The sequence below is a fragment of the Panulirus ornatus genome, chromosome 29 (assembly GCF_036320965.1).
Source record: "Panulirus ornatus isolate Po-2019 chromosome 29, ASM3632096v1, whole genome shotgun sequence".
Lineage (NCBI taxonomy): Eukaryota > Metazoa > Arthropoda > Malacostraca > Decapoda > Palinuridae > Panulirus > Panulirus ornatus.
In genome coordinates this window covers 15,868,848-15,886,271 of record NC_092252.1, presented here as the reverse complement: position 1 = coordinate 15,886,271, position 17,424 = coordinate 15,868,848, and the positions used below count along the sequence as shown (strand labels likewise).

Below are 17,424 nucleotides of genomic sequence, written 5' to 3'. Positions count from 1 at the left end.
GTAATGGAGAAAGTTCAAGAGATGGGGCTGCATGAATGAAGACCTCCATCACCATACAGTACAAGCACACAAACGTTCACGTTCGTGCACAAGCACAGATAAGCGCTTACACATGCATACACAACCACAAATACGTGCATGTACAAGCATATGCACAGGCAATAGATGGCATTCAGCCAACGACCTGGGAAGTACTGCTGCCTGTGAATCAGAACGGAAGGGTTCGAGAACGAGCATTACAGTGGCTGTCAATGTCCCTTGCTTGTCTTTGGTTGATGTATCTCTCCGTTCCACCAACATGTGGGATGCTGACATTCAGTATATAAATACACATTACCTGTTGTAGCAAGAAGAGCGTAACTCGCTCAAATAATTATTTTGAACTCAAAATATCCTTGTGGTGAGCGCAATACACTTGCCCCTGCCAAGAGGCAAAGTCTCGTCATACATAAAGTTCAGTATCTAGGGCACCACGAGTATAGAACTCTCTCAACTCCACAAAAAGGTAATTAGACAAGCACGGAAATGCACACACAGTTACACATACGTGCATAGCCAGGGAGAGATGTGGTCATACTGAATGAGCTAAGCGATGGAAGTTTGAATGCATACGATGTAAAGGAGTCTCAATGATTGTATCAGTAGTGTAGAACTCGCACATACAAAAATATAATTACGTGTGCACGTAAAAAAAATGCAGAAGAGAGAAGAAAAAGATTCAGACACAATAAATTGAAGGAGTGTACTCGCGTAGAGAATGACTCATGGTCACACAGTCGGTGAATCATTCACATAAACTTTGATTCCAATGTTTTTCGTGAGCAACAATCTATGTTTGTCTTTAGATTTCGCTTCTAGGTAATCGATGATTGTGATATGAGTATGATACCAACCCTGGCTTTGAAGGCAAATACATACTGGGTAATATATTATAAAGCACATTTGCTTTACATATAAAGCTAATTCTGCATTCATCTTCCCTTATTAATTTGACGTAACAGATCCTACGTAAGTTTTACTTAGATCTCTGTTTATACCATTTTTACAAATATATGTAAAAGATCCCTATACTAGTTAATTCATTATAAACAGATTATATTTTTGTATGACCCTTTCAAAGAAAATTTCGAAAGTCATGGGATATTACTCACCTGTTTCGAGTATCCAGAAAGTTTATTAAGAGATATCCCGTCAAGAGCCCATTTTCACATCTCTGAAAGATACAAAGTGTAGTCCAATGATTAATTGAGAGAAAAATAAAAGATTCAGAAACGTTAAAAATCAGATGACTAGTAGATCTCTGCCCTTAGAGATACCAAAATTGCATGTTCTTTTGTTTTTTAAATCGCCGATCCTACGAGGCAAAATATCGGTCACTTCGTCTATAGGTGTTTGGGTGCTGCTGTTTAGTCATACGCTGGGAGAAATAGGGTGAATTTGGCATATACCAGTGACAGAAGACCCTGCAAGATGCTGGCGTTGATCAACAGAATATTAGACTGGTTCAAGAGCCTCTTTTGGAAGGAAGAGATGGAACTAACGTTGGTGGGCCTTCAGTACTCAGGCAAAACGACCTTCGTCAATGTTATTGCCGTAAGTTAAAGGCGTTGCCATTGGGATGTATTTCGTGTCGCAAGCACAGTTTAAGGTACGAAGAAAGTATAGCTTTCTTTCTTCTCTATTCAACGCATAAATGAAATTTGGTGCTAGAGATTTGGGTTAATATTAAATGTTTTTACAATCAAAAGGAGTGAATGAGTCAGTTAAGGGAAATAAGATAGTGTTTATCGCTTGCAGGCATAAGTTAGGCCTAAGACATTGTGATGAGCACGACGTAGGAAACAATGTGAATAAGAATGATGTAATGTGAGGCTGATTGGTTACACCATTCATCACAAATGGGTAATACTTAGGCCTTATCGTATGAAAAACAGTTGAAATTAGAAATTGTCAGCAGATTATTTGTTTGAATCCATCTTTTGTCTGTCGATGATAAGTACCTTATATTTAGTTTATTCCCTTGCACTCTTCATTTCTTCAATCCTTGCGACATATCTTTCAGCTTTTGATGTTTGTACCATGTATAAACCTGCTTGAGAGTGTATATTTCTCAAAACATGAATAGTTCTTTGTTTTGTATGGGTTTTCTTTTTTGTTTCGTACCGGTAATTACATGTTACAGTCTGTTTGTAACCGTATCAACCCTTTCTTCCTTTCAAGTTTTTTGTGTTCCTTCCTTACAAAACAAATATCTCATTTTCATTATATTGGAACATGAGTTTGTGATGTAACATAAAGCTGAAAATAATTTACCACACAAGAAAGTTTATCATCACAATAGTAAGAGGAAGCTGGTTAGATACCCTTTGTCCTTTGAATGGATAATGGTATCAAGTATCTTTGTGTGAAGATATACATTTGGGAACACTGTGATATGCTTTGTTGATATTTGTTACCTCCACTGATTGCAAAGGTGGTTGTGGCAGGTTGAAGCCTTCCAGGATGAACTGTGTGGATGAGAGTAGGAATTTGAATTGATTGATGATCAGGTTTTTTGAGTTTAGAAATTGGTGATACCAGCGGTAGGAGAAAGGGGAGTTTGGCAGTTTGAAAGGTTTCTGGGTGAATACTATGTAAGCAAGTTTCCATGTGTTCAGGATTTTATGTAAGCTGGAATTGTTTTTGGTGTGTGTTTGGGCCTGGGATTCTGTTGTCAGGCTCTGTTGTTGCAAGACAGTTTCCTAGGGTTATTATTGGGTTGTAAGTGTCAGTGAGAGTGAAAGGTGAGTCAACAGTTGTGACAGGGTGGATTTTGTCTGGGTTTTTCATCATTATTCTGTTTAGGGTTTGGTTTATTTGTGGTTGATTTTTTTTTAAATGTTTTAGAAGTATGTATCTGTTTTATGGGATAAGGAAGTTTTTTTGAGTAAGTTTTTCATATGTTAAGACTGGATAGTTTAGGTGTATTTTCATTGTTCACCTAAATTTGGTTGTTGTTGGTTTTTTGGTTCATTATGTTAAGGAAGGAGTGCCAGTTTGCTCTTTGCTTTTCAATAGTTTGGTCACCAATGGTGTTTAATGGTGGTGTTTTGGATTTGGACATGTTCTAGAGCCTGTATCAGTGGTGAGTGGTCTTTGAGCATGCTTCTCTACTTTATCAGGGCTACAACTTTTGGGGAGGAGTTTGAGTCATATTACCCTCTCTGTCTTTGTAGTATGGCTCTGTAATGGCTTGGATAATGATTTTGTTGAAATCTATGAAGGAACCTTCTTTTGAAACAATTCATCCTCTTCCCTTCCCACTCATGCATGCCTCATGCTATTGATAAAAACCCCTTACTACTTTTTGTGTCTTTCCTCACACATCTTATATTCATAGTGATTTCCACAAAGGAACTCTTATCAACCATGTCATACTCTATTACAAGGATCTCCATGTATGGTGTTCTCTCAGTGCTCTGACAGCTGGCCATATCTATTAGGGGTGGGACCACTGATCAAGAAGAGTTGTGCTGTCTGTATGTTTTTGTGGGGAGAGCACAAGGCAGTTTAGGAATAAGTCTTTTTATATATATCTTTATATATATATATATATATATATATATATATATATATATAGAGAGAGAGAGAGAGAGAGAGAGAGAGAGAGAGAGAGAGAGAGAGATGAGGGTATATTGAAATGGTTTGGTCACATGGAGAGAATGAGTGAGGAAAGATTGACAAAGAGGATATATGTGTCATAGGTAGAGGAAACGAGAAGTGGGAGACCAAATTGGAGGGGGAAGGACGGAGTGAAAAAGATTTTGAGCGATCAGGGCCTGAACATACAGGAGGGTGAAAGGCGTGCAAGGAATAGAGTGAATTGGAACGATGGGTCAACGCGCTGTCAATGGATTGAACCAGGGCGTGTGAAGCATCTAGGGTAAACCATGGAAGTTTTGTAGGCTTGGATGTGGAAAGGGAGCTGTGGTTTCTGTGCATTACACATGACAGCTAGAGACTGAGTGTGAATGAATGTGGCCTTTGTTGTCTTTTCCTAGCGCTACCTCGCGCACGTGCAGGGGGAAGGGGGTGCTATTTCATGTGTGGCAGGGTGGTTGCAGGAATGGATGAAGGCAGCATGTATGAATATGTACAGGTGTGTATATGTGTATGTCTGTGTATGTATTTGTATGTATACGTTGAAATGTATAGGTATGTATATGTGCATGTTTGGGTGTTTATGTATATACATGTGTATGTGGATGAGATAGGCCATTCTTTCATCTGTTTCCATGTGCTACCTCGCTAATGCGGGAGACCAACTAAATATAATAAAAAAGAATATAATGTATATATATAATTTTGATATATTGGTTATAATGTGCTTTATTTGGCTTTCCAGTCAGGACAATTCAGTGAAGATATGATCCCAACAGTGGGTTTCAACATGCGGAAGATCACAAAGGGTAACGTTACCATTAAAGTTTGGGACATAGGAGGACAGCCACGGTTTAGATCTATGTGGGAACGTTACTGTCGAGGTGTAAATGCCATAGTGTGAGTATTATTTGTTTTACATATTTTGTAAAAATGTATATATTTTTAAGAATTGAATGTTGGATGGTAAGTAATGATTGCGGTACCATTTTTTTGATTAGCATATGGAAAATGACATTATTTCATGTCTTGCTGCATTGGACTTCGAATAATTTTTTCATTTTTCTTGTACACTGTTCGTAAGTATCTTGTATTATGTATTTTTTTTCTTTTTTTTTTTTTTTGCACAATTGTCTTCACACATCAAAATCTCTTGGACATCCCAACAGATTCTTCCAATGAAATACTCTTTTCATGCTCATTGTCATACTATCCTTCCCTATTGATTTTAATCTTCATGTTTTATTTTTCCTCATATATTTATATGTACCAGTGTTTCGATCTTCCTTTTATCTGTTTCACCTGCTGGGGTATGCTGTTTTAGCAATATTTCTCACCTTTTTACTTCGTGTCATACAAAAATAGTTCTCTGTACAGCTCATTTAATGTGATTTTCTTAATCTTCCTTTTGTCTGTATTCATTAGTGTATGTTCATTACTTAAAGAATCTGTTTCAGCTACTTGTATTCTCATAGTCCTCATTATTCTATCCACATTATACTTGATTGATTTGGTTAACAAAGTAAGTATCCTGCAAGTGGCATCAGAAACAGACACACAAAAACACTCAACCAACTCCAAGAATGTAACGTCCACATAGCCCTCTTCCAAGAAAACACACACACATCCAGATCCACCACCTTGCCTTTCTACACCTGTACAATCATAAGACAAGACAAACAACCACACCATTGACTCCACAAAATAGCTCACGGACAATGACAGCCCAAAACAGTTAAACTTCTCACTGCTAACTACAACATAATCAACACTTCATACCTGTCCGCACCACATTCCCCTCCAGAAGAACTCCTAGCTGCAAAGCCTGACCAGTATACCCAACACACATCTCTGGGGATTTCATTGTCCACCATCTCGCTTGGCTCAAACACTCACAACCACAATACATTTGGTAAACTATTCCTAAATCAGCTGCAGCCTTCCGTATCCTCATCCTACGCAACTGACCAACCAGACTCCCAGTTCACCACCTCCAGCAGTCGACCTCACCAGGCTTCACCATCTGCTCACCAGCACTACATGTTCCTTTATTATACTGAAATTGGCCAGAACCAGTGTTTATGGTGTATAATACTGTTCTAATCAAAATTCAAGAAAATATGCATAAATACATTCTGTTTGCGCAAAGCTTTTACTACCTCTTCTCTGTTTACCAAATCATTTTCCCTAACCCTCTCACTTTGCACACCACCTCGACCAAAACACCCTAGATCTGCCACTCTATCATCAAACACATTCAACAAACCTTCAAAATACTCACTCCATCTCCTTCTCACATCACCACTACTTGTTATCACCTCCCCATTAGCCCCCTTCACTGAAGTTCCCATTTGCTCCCATGTCTTATGCACTTTATTTACCTCCTTCCAAAACATCTTTTTATTCTCCCTAAAATCTAATGATACTCCCTCACCCCAAATCTCATTTGCCCTCTTTTTTACCTCTTGCACCTTTTTCTTGACCTCTTGCCTCTTTCTTTTATACATCTCCCACTCATTTGCATTATTTCCCTGCAAAAATCGTCCAAATGCCTCTCTCTTCTCTTTCACTAATAATCTTACTTCTTCATCCCACCACTCGCTACCCTTTCTAATCAACCCATCTCCCACGCTTGTCATGCCACAAGCATCTTTTGCGCAATCCATCACTGCTTCCCTCAATACATCCCATTCCTCCCCCACTTCCCTTACCTCCTTTGTTCTCACCTTTTTCCATTCAGTACTCAGTCTCTCCTGGTACTTCCTCACACAAGTCTCCTTCCCAAGCTCACTTACTCTCACCATTCTCTTCACCCCAACATTCTCTCTTCTTTTCTGAAAATTCCTACAAATCTTCACCTTCGCCTCCACAAGATAATGATCAGACATCCCTCCAATTGCACCTCTCAGCACATAAACATCCAAAAGTCTCTCTTTCGCGCACATATCAATTAACACGTAATCCAATAACGCTCTCTGGAAATGAGATGTTTGAGGACAATATGTAGTGTGAGGTGGTTTGATCGAGTAAGTAATGTAAGGGTAAGAGAGATATGTGGAAATAAAAAGATTGTGGTTGAGAGAGCAGAAGAGGGTGTTTTGAAATGGTTTGGTCACATGGAGAGAATGAGTGAGGAAAGATTGACCAAGAGGATATATGTGTCAGAGGTGGATGGAACGAGGAGAAGTGGGAGACCAAATTGGAGGTGGAAAGATGGAGTGAAAAAGATTTTGAGTGATCGGGGCCTGAACATGCAGGAGGGTGAAAGGCGTGCAAGGAATAGAGTGAATTGGAACGATGTGGTATACCGGGGTTGATGTGCTGTCATTGGATTGAACCAGGGCATGTGAAGCGTCTGGGGTAAACCATGGAAAGTTCTGTGGGGCTTGGATGTGGAAAGGGAGCTGTGGTTTCGGTGCATTATTACATGACAGCTAGAGACTGAGTGTGAACGAATGGGGCCTTTGTTGTCTTTTCCTAGCGCTACCTCGCACAAATGAGGGGGGTGGGGGTTGTTATTCCATGTGTGGCGAGGTGGCGATGGGAATGAATAAAGGCAGACAGTATGAATTATGTACATGTGTATATATATATGTCTGTGTGTGCATATATATGTATACATTGAGATGTATAGGTATGTATACTTCACATGACCAACCCAACCCACACAGCCACCATATACCTACAAATACTACAGAAAAGCAGACTGGCCAGTCTTTACACAGGACATGGAAACAAAACCAAAACTTCAGTAGAGATGATTTCCCGTCTCTACATCTTGCAATCCCACACTTAATTGTTATCTCCAACCAAGCCAGCGAAAAGCGCATGCCACAATAACATAGAAAGAAATATAACTTAAACTCCTCCCAACAAATTACACACCTCATAAAACAAAGAAACCACCTCACACCAAACCATTCTCCATCAAAAATCAAAGAATAAGTCCAATTTCTTAATAACATCATCATTGACCTAATCTCTGAAAGTCAAGCTGAAAACCAATACTCCTTCCTTAGCACACTGAACCACAAGACCCACAACAACAAACTCTGGTGCACATTAAGAAAGAGCCACACTTGCTGCACCAATCCAGCCCCAACTTATGAGCACACCTGACCCATTTCAGTGACATCCCATTTCAGTGACATCCCAAGAGACAAGGGAAAGTTTTATGAAATTTGGAGGAAGAGAAAACCTGCTTTTAAATTGTACAAGTTCACTGATATTGTGAAAGACAGGAGAGGGTAGAGAGTTCCAGAAATTTTGAGGTGTAGGGAAAGGAACTGTTGCAAACTGTATTCTAAGTAAATTCTCTATTCTTATATGATTAAGAAACATCACAGAAAAGTTTTTTGAACTATGAACATAAGTTTGTACTTTCATGAATTGTTGGAAATTTATTTTGCTTAAATTGAAGTAAACTCTTCCATATTTCAAAGAGAAGAAGGGGCCCTTGTTCTTATAGAAACTAGTTTGCTTTGGAAAACTGCTGGCTGTATCAGTGAGAATTCTGTAGTTACAAAATGGAATATTATACAGTAGTGTAATACTTTACTGGTATTCTGCAGTCGGATAAAACTTCAAAAATTGACATGCATACTTGTCCACATAAGCAGTAACATTAGCACAATTGAATTTGGTGATGGGAGATTGTAGTGGTGATCTACATGATGTAATGAGAGGATGGGTCAGCTTGGTCTGACTTTACATTACCTGAATGTGGCATAGGCAGGATGACATCCAGAGGAGAATGTTCTGACAAAGAGCTGTCACCACCACAGCATCACAGGTTAGGCACATATGGATGTTGTAGGAGAGGGATCAGCTTAAGGATTAGAAGTTGATGGGCCAGGTGAGATAGCTTAACTCTTCATTATTGGAATCAGCAAGCCTCGTTACATCTTTGGAGGTAATATGCACGCTACCATGCTGGCCGCATAATGGTAAATTTTTCTTGCAGATAGCAAATTTTCGGTAGGAATAGGGTCTTTGCATGTGAGTGAAATGACATGAGGCCTCTTGAACATATATATTATGACTAGTTTTTATTTCACACAGTAATGGATTGCTTTACTCAAACAAGGTTTGACAGAAAATGTTGATTTCAAGGTTTCTGTACCTGAAGATGAGGTCCAACTTTTATAGTTTGTTTGTCCCTTTAAACTGATGCAAAACATTCTCTGTGCACATATCTGAAACTTAAATCTCCATGATTTTTTTCCCCCATATGTAGATCTAAGTTAGTTTACTCTTTCTCTGTATGGATGAATTCACCAAGAATGAGATTTTCATAACATTTTATTTTATCTCAGAATAGTAATGATAAAACAAATATTTGTAGAATATGTTAGACTATCATTTTTATAACATGTTGTGAACCTAATCAGTATGGGTTTGGTTGGCATAAGATACCAGAAAGTATTGTAATTCTTTGGTATTTACTGGAAAACCATCTTTTCCAGATATATGGTAGATGCCGCTGATCCAGAAAAGATAGAAGCATCTCGAAATGAACTGCACAACCTTCTAGACAAACCACAGTTGGCAGGCATCCCAGTTCTAGTCCTAGGGAACAAGAGGGACCTTCCAAATGCCCTAGATGAAAAGGGACTAATCGAGAGAATGTAAGTTTCAAAACCTAAAGGAAGTAAAAGCAGTATAGACTTAGTTATATGATTTGTTTTTCACTTTTATTTTCCCCTTTGAAAATGGAGTTAATATAAAGAATAAAAGATTGATTTTTAGAACTTTTACAATACTAGGTTTTAAAGAAGTAATTGGTGAGTTTGTTAGAGAAAAAGAGAATTAGGACTGCTTGCACAGTTACCCCAGAAAAATTTTATGAAAGAGTCCTTGTCACTCAGGACTTCTCTCTAGAGGTTCCTGTAACCAGTGGCTGTGATACCACTGTAGCAGGAAAATGTGGACTCCTTTGGAATGACAAGTTATTTGACTAAATAGTACTTCCAGTGATAGTCTCACCATAAATGACTTGTCACTCATGATGTATCCTCCTGTAGGCAGAGACTGGCAAGGTAAGTAATTATATAAACTTAGGGCCTCTTTTATGGGCTGTCAGCTTCAAGGCAGTACTACAGTCAGTAGCAGGGAAAAGATGGACTTCTCTTGAGTGAGAAGTTATAAGTTTGCACAGATTCCTGGTATTGCTGTAGCACTGGTTTGGTCATTACTCCAAGCCTTGACTTAAAGTAAAAGAGTGTACCATTTAAAACAACTTCTGAATTGTAAGTTTATTAACCACACTGATAATGGAAGAGGCATAGATTTGAATACACAAGAACCATGCTGTGTTCATTGCATGCCCCCATTACAAGACTAGTAGAGCATCCTGGACATGAATCACCTTGCCAGGAATTGGAATGATGTGGTATACTGGGTCGACGTGCTGTCAATGGATTGAACCAGGGCATGTGAAGCGTCTGGGGTAAACCATGGAAAGTTTTGTAGGGCCTGGATGTGGAAAGGGAGCTATGGTTTTGGTGCATTATACATGCATTATGAATGCATAAGTGGAAGTGCATCTCTTTCTACTTCTCCATCAAGGAAGTTACGACCTAAGGTGGAAGTGACTTGTAAAAATGGGAAGAAGTTTTTTGCTGATCATGTAATATGTACCCTACCATTAGGGGTATTAAAGGAAAGTGGAAAAACGATGTTTGATCCACCATTGCCAGATTACAAGATGGATTCTGTAAATAGACTATGTTTTGGTGTGGTGGACAAAATATATTTAGAATATGAGAGGCCATTTCTAAGTCCTGGTTTGTCTGAAGTGCTTTGTTTGTGGGACCCTATGGATCCCAATGAACCAGTGAATGAGCGTTGGTTCAAGAAGATTTACTTTCTCCAAAGTAACTGAAACACTTCTCTTAGCATGGATATCAGGAGAAGAAGCCAAATACATGGAAACTCTTCCATTTGATGTTGTCTCAGAAAAGTGCACCGAATCCTTTGCCTGTTTTTGAATGACCCCTTTATACCTAAGCCGGAGAGGTGTATCAACCCAACCTGGTGGTCACAGCCATTTACCCTGGGTTCATATACAGCTGCAGGAGTTGGGGCATCACAAGTGGATATAACTAACATATCCCAACTGCTTTACATGCAGCCCACCTGCAGCAAGCCAGCAGTTTTATTTACAGGGGAACACTGCCATCCAAGCTTTTACTCAACAGTTCATGGAGCCTACCTAACAGGCCATGAAGCTTCTCAGGTACTATATATGCCTGATACCCCTCCTGAAGTGGTCCTGGATGTTGAAGGCACAGCTAACTTATCCTCATGGGTAGAAGGCATTGCTCTTACATGATTTTGCAATATATAAAGTGGATTTTATCATTAAAGGGTCATCTCTTTATGAGTTGTGAAGGACTTACTTTATAGTATAGAATATTAGGTTGTGTCTTTCAGTAGTATTTCAAATTGATCTGAGTTTCTACTAGATCATGATTATTTGAAAGACTAGTGACTCCAACCTTGGAGGGAACTAACTGTTAACTTCCACAAAACTAGTGTGATGCTGAACATAGGGTTATGCAGATAACTATGCAAGTGCTGTCATAAAGGGCTTTGGGGATCAGTAAGGTATTGTTTTGAGTTTTCAGGTTACATATACATTGCTTTTTTGAATAAAAGTAGAGAGTCCTCATAAAACCACCCATGGGACCGTGGAAATGGGACCTCTTAAATCAGATGACATATTATGATAAATGTGGAGGAAATAAAGTAGTTTGCTTCACAATTGATGCTACATATTGGTGACAAGTACAGTTTTATTGTACTAAATTGTATTAAATGTATATAGAAAACTCTTTATAGGGCTAATGTAGGTCACAAATGTATGTTTGTTTTTAATCATATCCGAGAAAACTGATACTTAGAAAAGTAAAACTAATCAGATCCATAAGTGTCACTTAAGCAGCTTTGTATATATTATATCCTGTAATATTGGGAATATAACTAGGCTCCTAAGTGTAGCACACATATTCATGTTATCTATCATTTATGAGCCAGATTAGGAAGACTAGGATCTACTAGGATACTACTTTTGAGTATCATGTACATGGTTATTTTGGGAGTGGGGGGCTGGAAATCCTCCCCTCTTAGATTTTTTTTAATTTTCCAGAAAAAGGGACAGAGAAGGGGGCCAGGTGAGGATATTCCCTCAAAGGTCCAGTCCTCTGTTCTTAATGCTACCTCGCTAACGCGGGAAATGGCGAATAGTATGAAAGAAATACATATATATATATATATATATATTTTTTTTTTTTCAAACTGTTCGCCATTTCCCGCATTAGCGAGGTAGCGTTAAGAACAGAGGACTGGGCCTTTGAGGGAATACCCTCACCTGGCACAATTCTCTGTTCCTTCTTTTGGAAAAAAAAAACGAGAGGGGAGGATTTCCAGCCCCCCGCTCCCTCCCCTTTTAGTCGCCTTTTACGACACGCAGGGAATACGTGGGAAGTATTCTTTGTCCCCTATCCCCAGGGAAAATATATATATATATATATATATATATATATATATATATATATATATATATATATATATATATATATATATATATTTTTTTTTTTTTTTGCTTTGTCGCTGTCTCCCGCGTTTGCGAGGTAGCGCAAGGAAACAGACGAAAGAAGTGGCCCAACCCACCCCCATACACATGTATATACATACGTCCACACACGCAAATATACATACCTACACAACTTTCCATGGTTTACCCCAGACACTTCACATGCCTTGATTCAATCCACTGACAGCACGTCAACCCCGGTATACCACATCGCTCCAATTCACTCTATTCCTTGCACATTTGATTAATTGTATTTGCTTCTGAGAAATTATTCCATTTTTATAATATAGACTTTGAAAAATAATGTTTGGTGTTTTTTATGATTTCATATTTTAGTGGTCCCAGCACTGATTACTGTGGAATGACAGTAAATACAGACAGTTACTGCCTTGGGCAAGAAAGTGATGCAGATGTTACATCATTAGTTGCATACTTAAGAGAGGCAATAGAAGCTGGAAACACAATCTAGGAGTGTATTAATCAAGAGTAGGGTAATGAGGTGCAGCAGGGGGGTTTGAGACAGGATGGTTTGAGTGTAAGTTTGATTGGGGAGGACCTAGAGGAAGTGGATGCTAAAGGGAGTCATAGGATAAGAGAAGGAGCTAAAGTTGTGGATGCGATAAGGAATGTGTATAAAGGCAGAGGTCATTGTCTGTTAGGACAAAGAGAGGCATTTTTGAAGATAAAGTGGTCCCAAGTATGTTATTTTGGATGTGAGCCTTGTATCACCCCAAAAGAGATGAAGAGAATGGATACATTGGAAACAAAATGTTCAAAGAATATATGGTTTGAGGTAGGTTGATCATATAAGGAATGAGAGAGCTGACCACTGTGTGCAGAAAGTGTTCTGACATTTGGATAAACAAAAAAATACTGACTAAGAGTATCTGTATGTCAAAAATGGAGGGAAGAAGGGTGTGGAGGAGATAAAGATGGAAAGTTGGAATGATGGAGGCTTTAGGGTTCCATGATCTGAACATTTAGCAACATGAAAGCCATGCATGGGAGAGAATGAATTATATTGATGTTTTACATGGGGGCAGTATGTTCCAGGGCTGAACCAGAATATATTAAGTGGTCAAAGTAAATCGTGGAACTACCTGTGAGGTTTGGCTTAGCATCATTACATTGTACATGACAGCTAGAGAATGGATGCATGCAAAGGAAGCCCATTTTTTATTGTTCCTGACGCTATCTCGATAAAGTGGGAGGAACGTAAGGTATAAGAGAAAATATTAGGAATTATTTACATTTTGTTATGATGTTAAGCCAAACTATTTGTTTTAAACTTTATTAACACAGGATTATATCATTATTCATTTTATGTGTATTGCAGGAACCTATCAGCCATCCAGGACAGGGAAATCTGTTGTTACTCTATATCCTGCAAGGAAAAAGACAACATTGATATCACACTCCAGTGGCTCATTTCCCATTCCAAATCTGGGGGCCGCTAAGCTGCAGCCCATTTATCTGCGGCCATCTCTTCCCAAACGTGGAGGAATTAAAAAGCGTCCAGATATTTTATGGGCTGTTGAGACAAGTGTTTGCTTGGGAGATGGAGCAGAAATTTCAATGGACTTTGTGAACTCTAGATTGGGGCATAGACTGGGGTTGATTTGTTTAACTTTAGAGATTTAATTGTAGAAATTGTTAATTGATGATGAATAGGGTTTTAACTATTGTACTCAAAGTAATTTAAAAATGCTCTGGAAATAAAAAGTCATGCATATTCCATTGAACTTCATTGTGTGATTCAGAATTTTTTTGTGAAATAGACTGATTAGATAAACTCTGAAAATTCTTAGTGTTAACTGGTGGAATTAAGACATCAGGTATTGGAACTGAAACCTATGAAAATAAAGCCTTCAGAAAACTAATTTTTTGGCTAAGCAAGTTTTCTGCCATTTACTTATGGTCAGTAGTTTATTTATTTGTGAGGTACATTGAATATGTTCTCATGGTTTTGTGTGTATGATATATGGACGATGGTTTTCCCTCACCTAATGAGAGCTAAAGATTTAGAGACTTAAGAGTAAAAATGGTGGCAGTCTTTTCTCATTTACGCTTACTGTTCTATAAAGTGAAGCCAAAATATTTTGCCTCGTGATTTATAAATGTAATTTTGATATCCTTCTTGATGCATTTTCGGACCAGAATGATAGTGAGGAGGATATTTGTAGATAAATTACAGTTGGACATATTTTTTGAAAGTATATCCCTCATATGTAAATTATCCATACTGGGTTTGTTTTTTCTAGGCAGTTTATTCATGTATGTCTCAAGACAGACGGTGAATTTTTGTAATTTTAATAGATAGTTGATTAACAGTTTTCTGTCCATCATATATTTGTTTGTCAGATCCTGGAATTTATTGATGTGAAGATGAAACAAAAAAATAATCAAATATGGGAAACATTTTCGTGTAATTATTTTGGTAGAGATATATTTCAGAAGTAACTGAAGAATATACTGAAAAGCATTTGAAGACCAGTTGACTATTAATAGTGATTATCTTTTATTTAGATGGCAGCCATTCCTCAGCAGTTTGATACACAAAGGCCATCAAAGGCACACATTCTTACTGATTGCTATTTTTCATTTGTCTGATGTTTGTATGATAGCCATATATGTGTGTATTTGGCTTGTATGTGTGTGTGTGTGAGTGTGTGTGTGTTCCCAGTGGTAGGACTGTGACTGCTGTAGTCTGGCATGGTGTTATATAGTGGAGCAGATCACTCTTTTTAGGGAGTACTCTTAACTTCAGAGCACTAGAGGGCAGAATTTTCTGATCATCTATTATGCTAATATATGGTAATTGATTAAATGTTTTGCACACAGGCTTTTTAAATGTATTACAAAAATATTGGGTATCATGGTGGTATGACTTTCTGGTTATGCGTATGTCATAGTTTGTGGCTTTTTGAAACGGTTAGAATGACATCATCATTTTTACTTTATATTTTATATCATTGGAAAGTACCTTGATCACTACTAATTCTGACCATTTCATAAAGTAAGTGTTAAAACAGATTGGCTAAACAAGTGTCAGTCAGTCATGCAAAAACCTTGCCCTTATATCTGTCAGTATTTAAGTCAACCTTAATTAATTTAAACATTTTTAAACCTAAGTTTCGATATGGTGCATTATATGAAGACTATAATTGTCTGTTTCTCTTCTGTACATATTTTATTTTAGAATACAGTATGAATTTAAGTAACCTTAACAACACATATCTTTCCCAACAACTATGGAACTGCTAGAACCATTGTTTGTGCACCTGAACTTAGATCTTTTCCCCTCTTATACACCCCAGCCACATTATGACAAACTAACATATTTTTAGGAAAGGATTCTATCATAATAGTATAACTACCCCTAAGAATACAAATTGTTGTTAAGTGGAAGAACTGATATATATATATATATATATATATATATATATATATATATATATATATATATATATATATATATATATATATATTACGTATATATATTACGTATATATATTACATATATATATATATATATATATATATATATATATATATATATATATATATATATAAAATGGTGTGTATTTGTATATAGATGAGTAGCAAGAACTTAAATAACTCTTCAACTGTGCCAGGTGATTTCTGCTGAGGGTTATTACTTAGTAAGTCGGAGAATTCATTTCCTGTTTTCACTGTTACCCAGTATCTGATGACATGTTTTCATTTAAGAAGCTCCATACCTGAAACAAGGTCATTATTAACCACTGAGTTCCAAATATACACTTTAGTCATTTATTTAGCGAATCCTGTTTTTATAGAAAACCTCATTCAGATATATTCAAGCAAATGATTCTCTTCTTCTAAAAGCCATATGAAGTACTGGTGTTTTGTAAACACTAGAACATTTGTACATTGATTTTGATTAGAGTATGATTTGCTCTGCACACCTAAATATAGATTGGAGATGTTTAATATGCAAATGCATGAAAGCTTATATGAAAACTTTGTGACATCCTTACTTTAAATATAGCATGGCTTTTTTCTTAATTTAGAGAAAAAAGTAGTTTTGCTCAACAAATTTTTGTTGTGAATGGCTATATGGTACTGCACATTTCCAACAAAATGTTTGTTTGCTGCTATATAATTCAATAGATTTTCCTATTCAGAAGTTATATTTTGTAGTTATATTTTACCAAGCTTATATTTATATTTAGTCTGTGATGTTTTGTTATCATTAATTTATAAGTATTTCACCATTATATTTGTTTATCCATGGTTTAAGTAAGTTAAACCTTGAACTGGAGGTGCATTGCATTTTAGATTGCACTTGGTCAAAAATCCCTACTTGCTCATGATGGTAATTTATTAACATAGTGACAAGAATGTGGACATTAGAGGTTTGAATCATTATTTATACTTTCTTGGTGTAACATTTTTATTCAGAATCTCACTGGAATGGTGCTTCACCAAAACCTTGTATCCCATCACTTTGTTGCTGTAAATTTTATTTAACTCATTTGGATAATTTTGTCAAGCACTATCTATCACTATGTGGTGGAAAATTGGAAGAGTATTTTCTCTCAGATTATGGAAATCACAGTTGCTTCAAATGCTACTGAAAATTGCACCTCATATCTGCATATTCCTTCCTGTAAATGCTGCAAAAAAATGTGTCAGGCATCTGGGTATTGTGGCTGTAATGTGTACCCTATATTGCTTGACGTGTTACTGCTCTGGTAACTTTATCGTAATATTTGATGCTTTGTACACAGGTAGGGTCAGGATGAATGAATTAATAAATTCATGATGTATACTGTTGTTGTTTTTCATTTATAGGTCTTACTGTGGGTGCTTTAGATCTCTGAAAACCTAATTTCATCATAAGTTGTGTTGCTGCAGGTCATCTGTTGTACCTTTTTATGTTCTCAGATGTGCAGTAGCCAAAACATTTAGGGAAAAAGCTTCTAGAGCCACTTTGCTTAAACTGTGAGAATGGTTTACCGGATATCGGGTAGGTCTTGATTATATGGATGACAGTGGTGAGTTGTTGCTGTAGCTCATGAGTGGTGAGTTGTTGCTGTAGCTCATGAGTAGACGTTCAAAATTGGAACTGCTGTATGACTCTAAAGTGTGGCGAATGATTCATTTCTCTAGAATTACGATGTTTATGAAGATTTTTTTTTCATTTA

General features: G+C 37.3%; 2 protein-coding genes across 2 annotated transcripts; both read left to right on the top strand.

The window, feature by feature from the left end:
- The first annotated feature begins 1,379 nt into the window (after window positions 1–1,379).
- On the top strand, window positions 1,380–17,048 carry Arl8 (ADP-ribosylation factor-like protein 8). The gene is made up of 4 exons (XM_071679309.1): window positions 1,380–1,593; window positions 4,385–4,539; window positions 9,105–9,266; window positions 13,572–17,048. The coding sequence occupies exons 1-4, from the start codon at window positions 1,471–1,473 to the stop codon at window positions 13,690–13,692; spliced, it is 561 nt and encodes a 186-aa protein (XP_071535410.1). The 5' UTR covers window positions 1,380–1,470; the 3' UTR covers window positions 13,693–17,048.
- Window positions 9,279–11,797, top strand: LOC139757977 (peroxisomal N(1)-acetyl-spermine/spermidine oxidase-like). The gene is made up of 2 exons (XM_071678913.1): window positions 9,279–10,519; window positions 10,589–11,797. Exons 1-2 carry the CDS (start codon window positions 10,118–10,120, stop codon window positions 10,970–10,972), a joined length of 786 nt encoding a protein of 261 aa, XP_071535014.1. The 5' UTR covers window positions 9,279–10,117; the 3' UTR covers window positions 10,973–11,797.
- Window positions 17,049–17,424: the final 376 nt, after the last annotated feature.

Excerpts from the sequence above, each read along its gene's own strand:
- LOC139757977 (XM_071678913.1), top strand. The coding sequence starts at position 10,118 with ATGTGGAAAGGGAGCTATGGTTTTGGTGCATTATACATGCATTATGAA. Across the intron at positions 10,520-10,588 it reads TTTACTTTCTCCAAAGTAAC|TGTCTCAGAAAAGTGCACCG; the intron begins TGAAACACTTCT and ends TCCATTTGATGT.
- Arl8 (XM_071679309.1), top strand. The coding sequence starts at position 1,471 with ATGCTGGCGTTGATCAACAGAATATTAGACTGGTTCAAGAGCCTCTTT. Across the intron at positions 4,540-9,104 it reads CGAGGTGTAAATGCCATAGT|ATATATGGTAGATGCCGCTG; the intron begins GTGAGTATTATT and ends CATCTTTTCCAG. Across the intron at positions 9,267-13,571 it reads AAGGGACTAATCGAGAGAAT|GAACCTATCAGCCATCCAGG; the intron begins GTAAGTTTCAAA and ends TGTGTATTGCAG.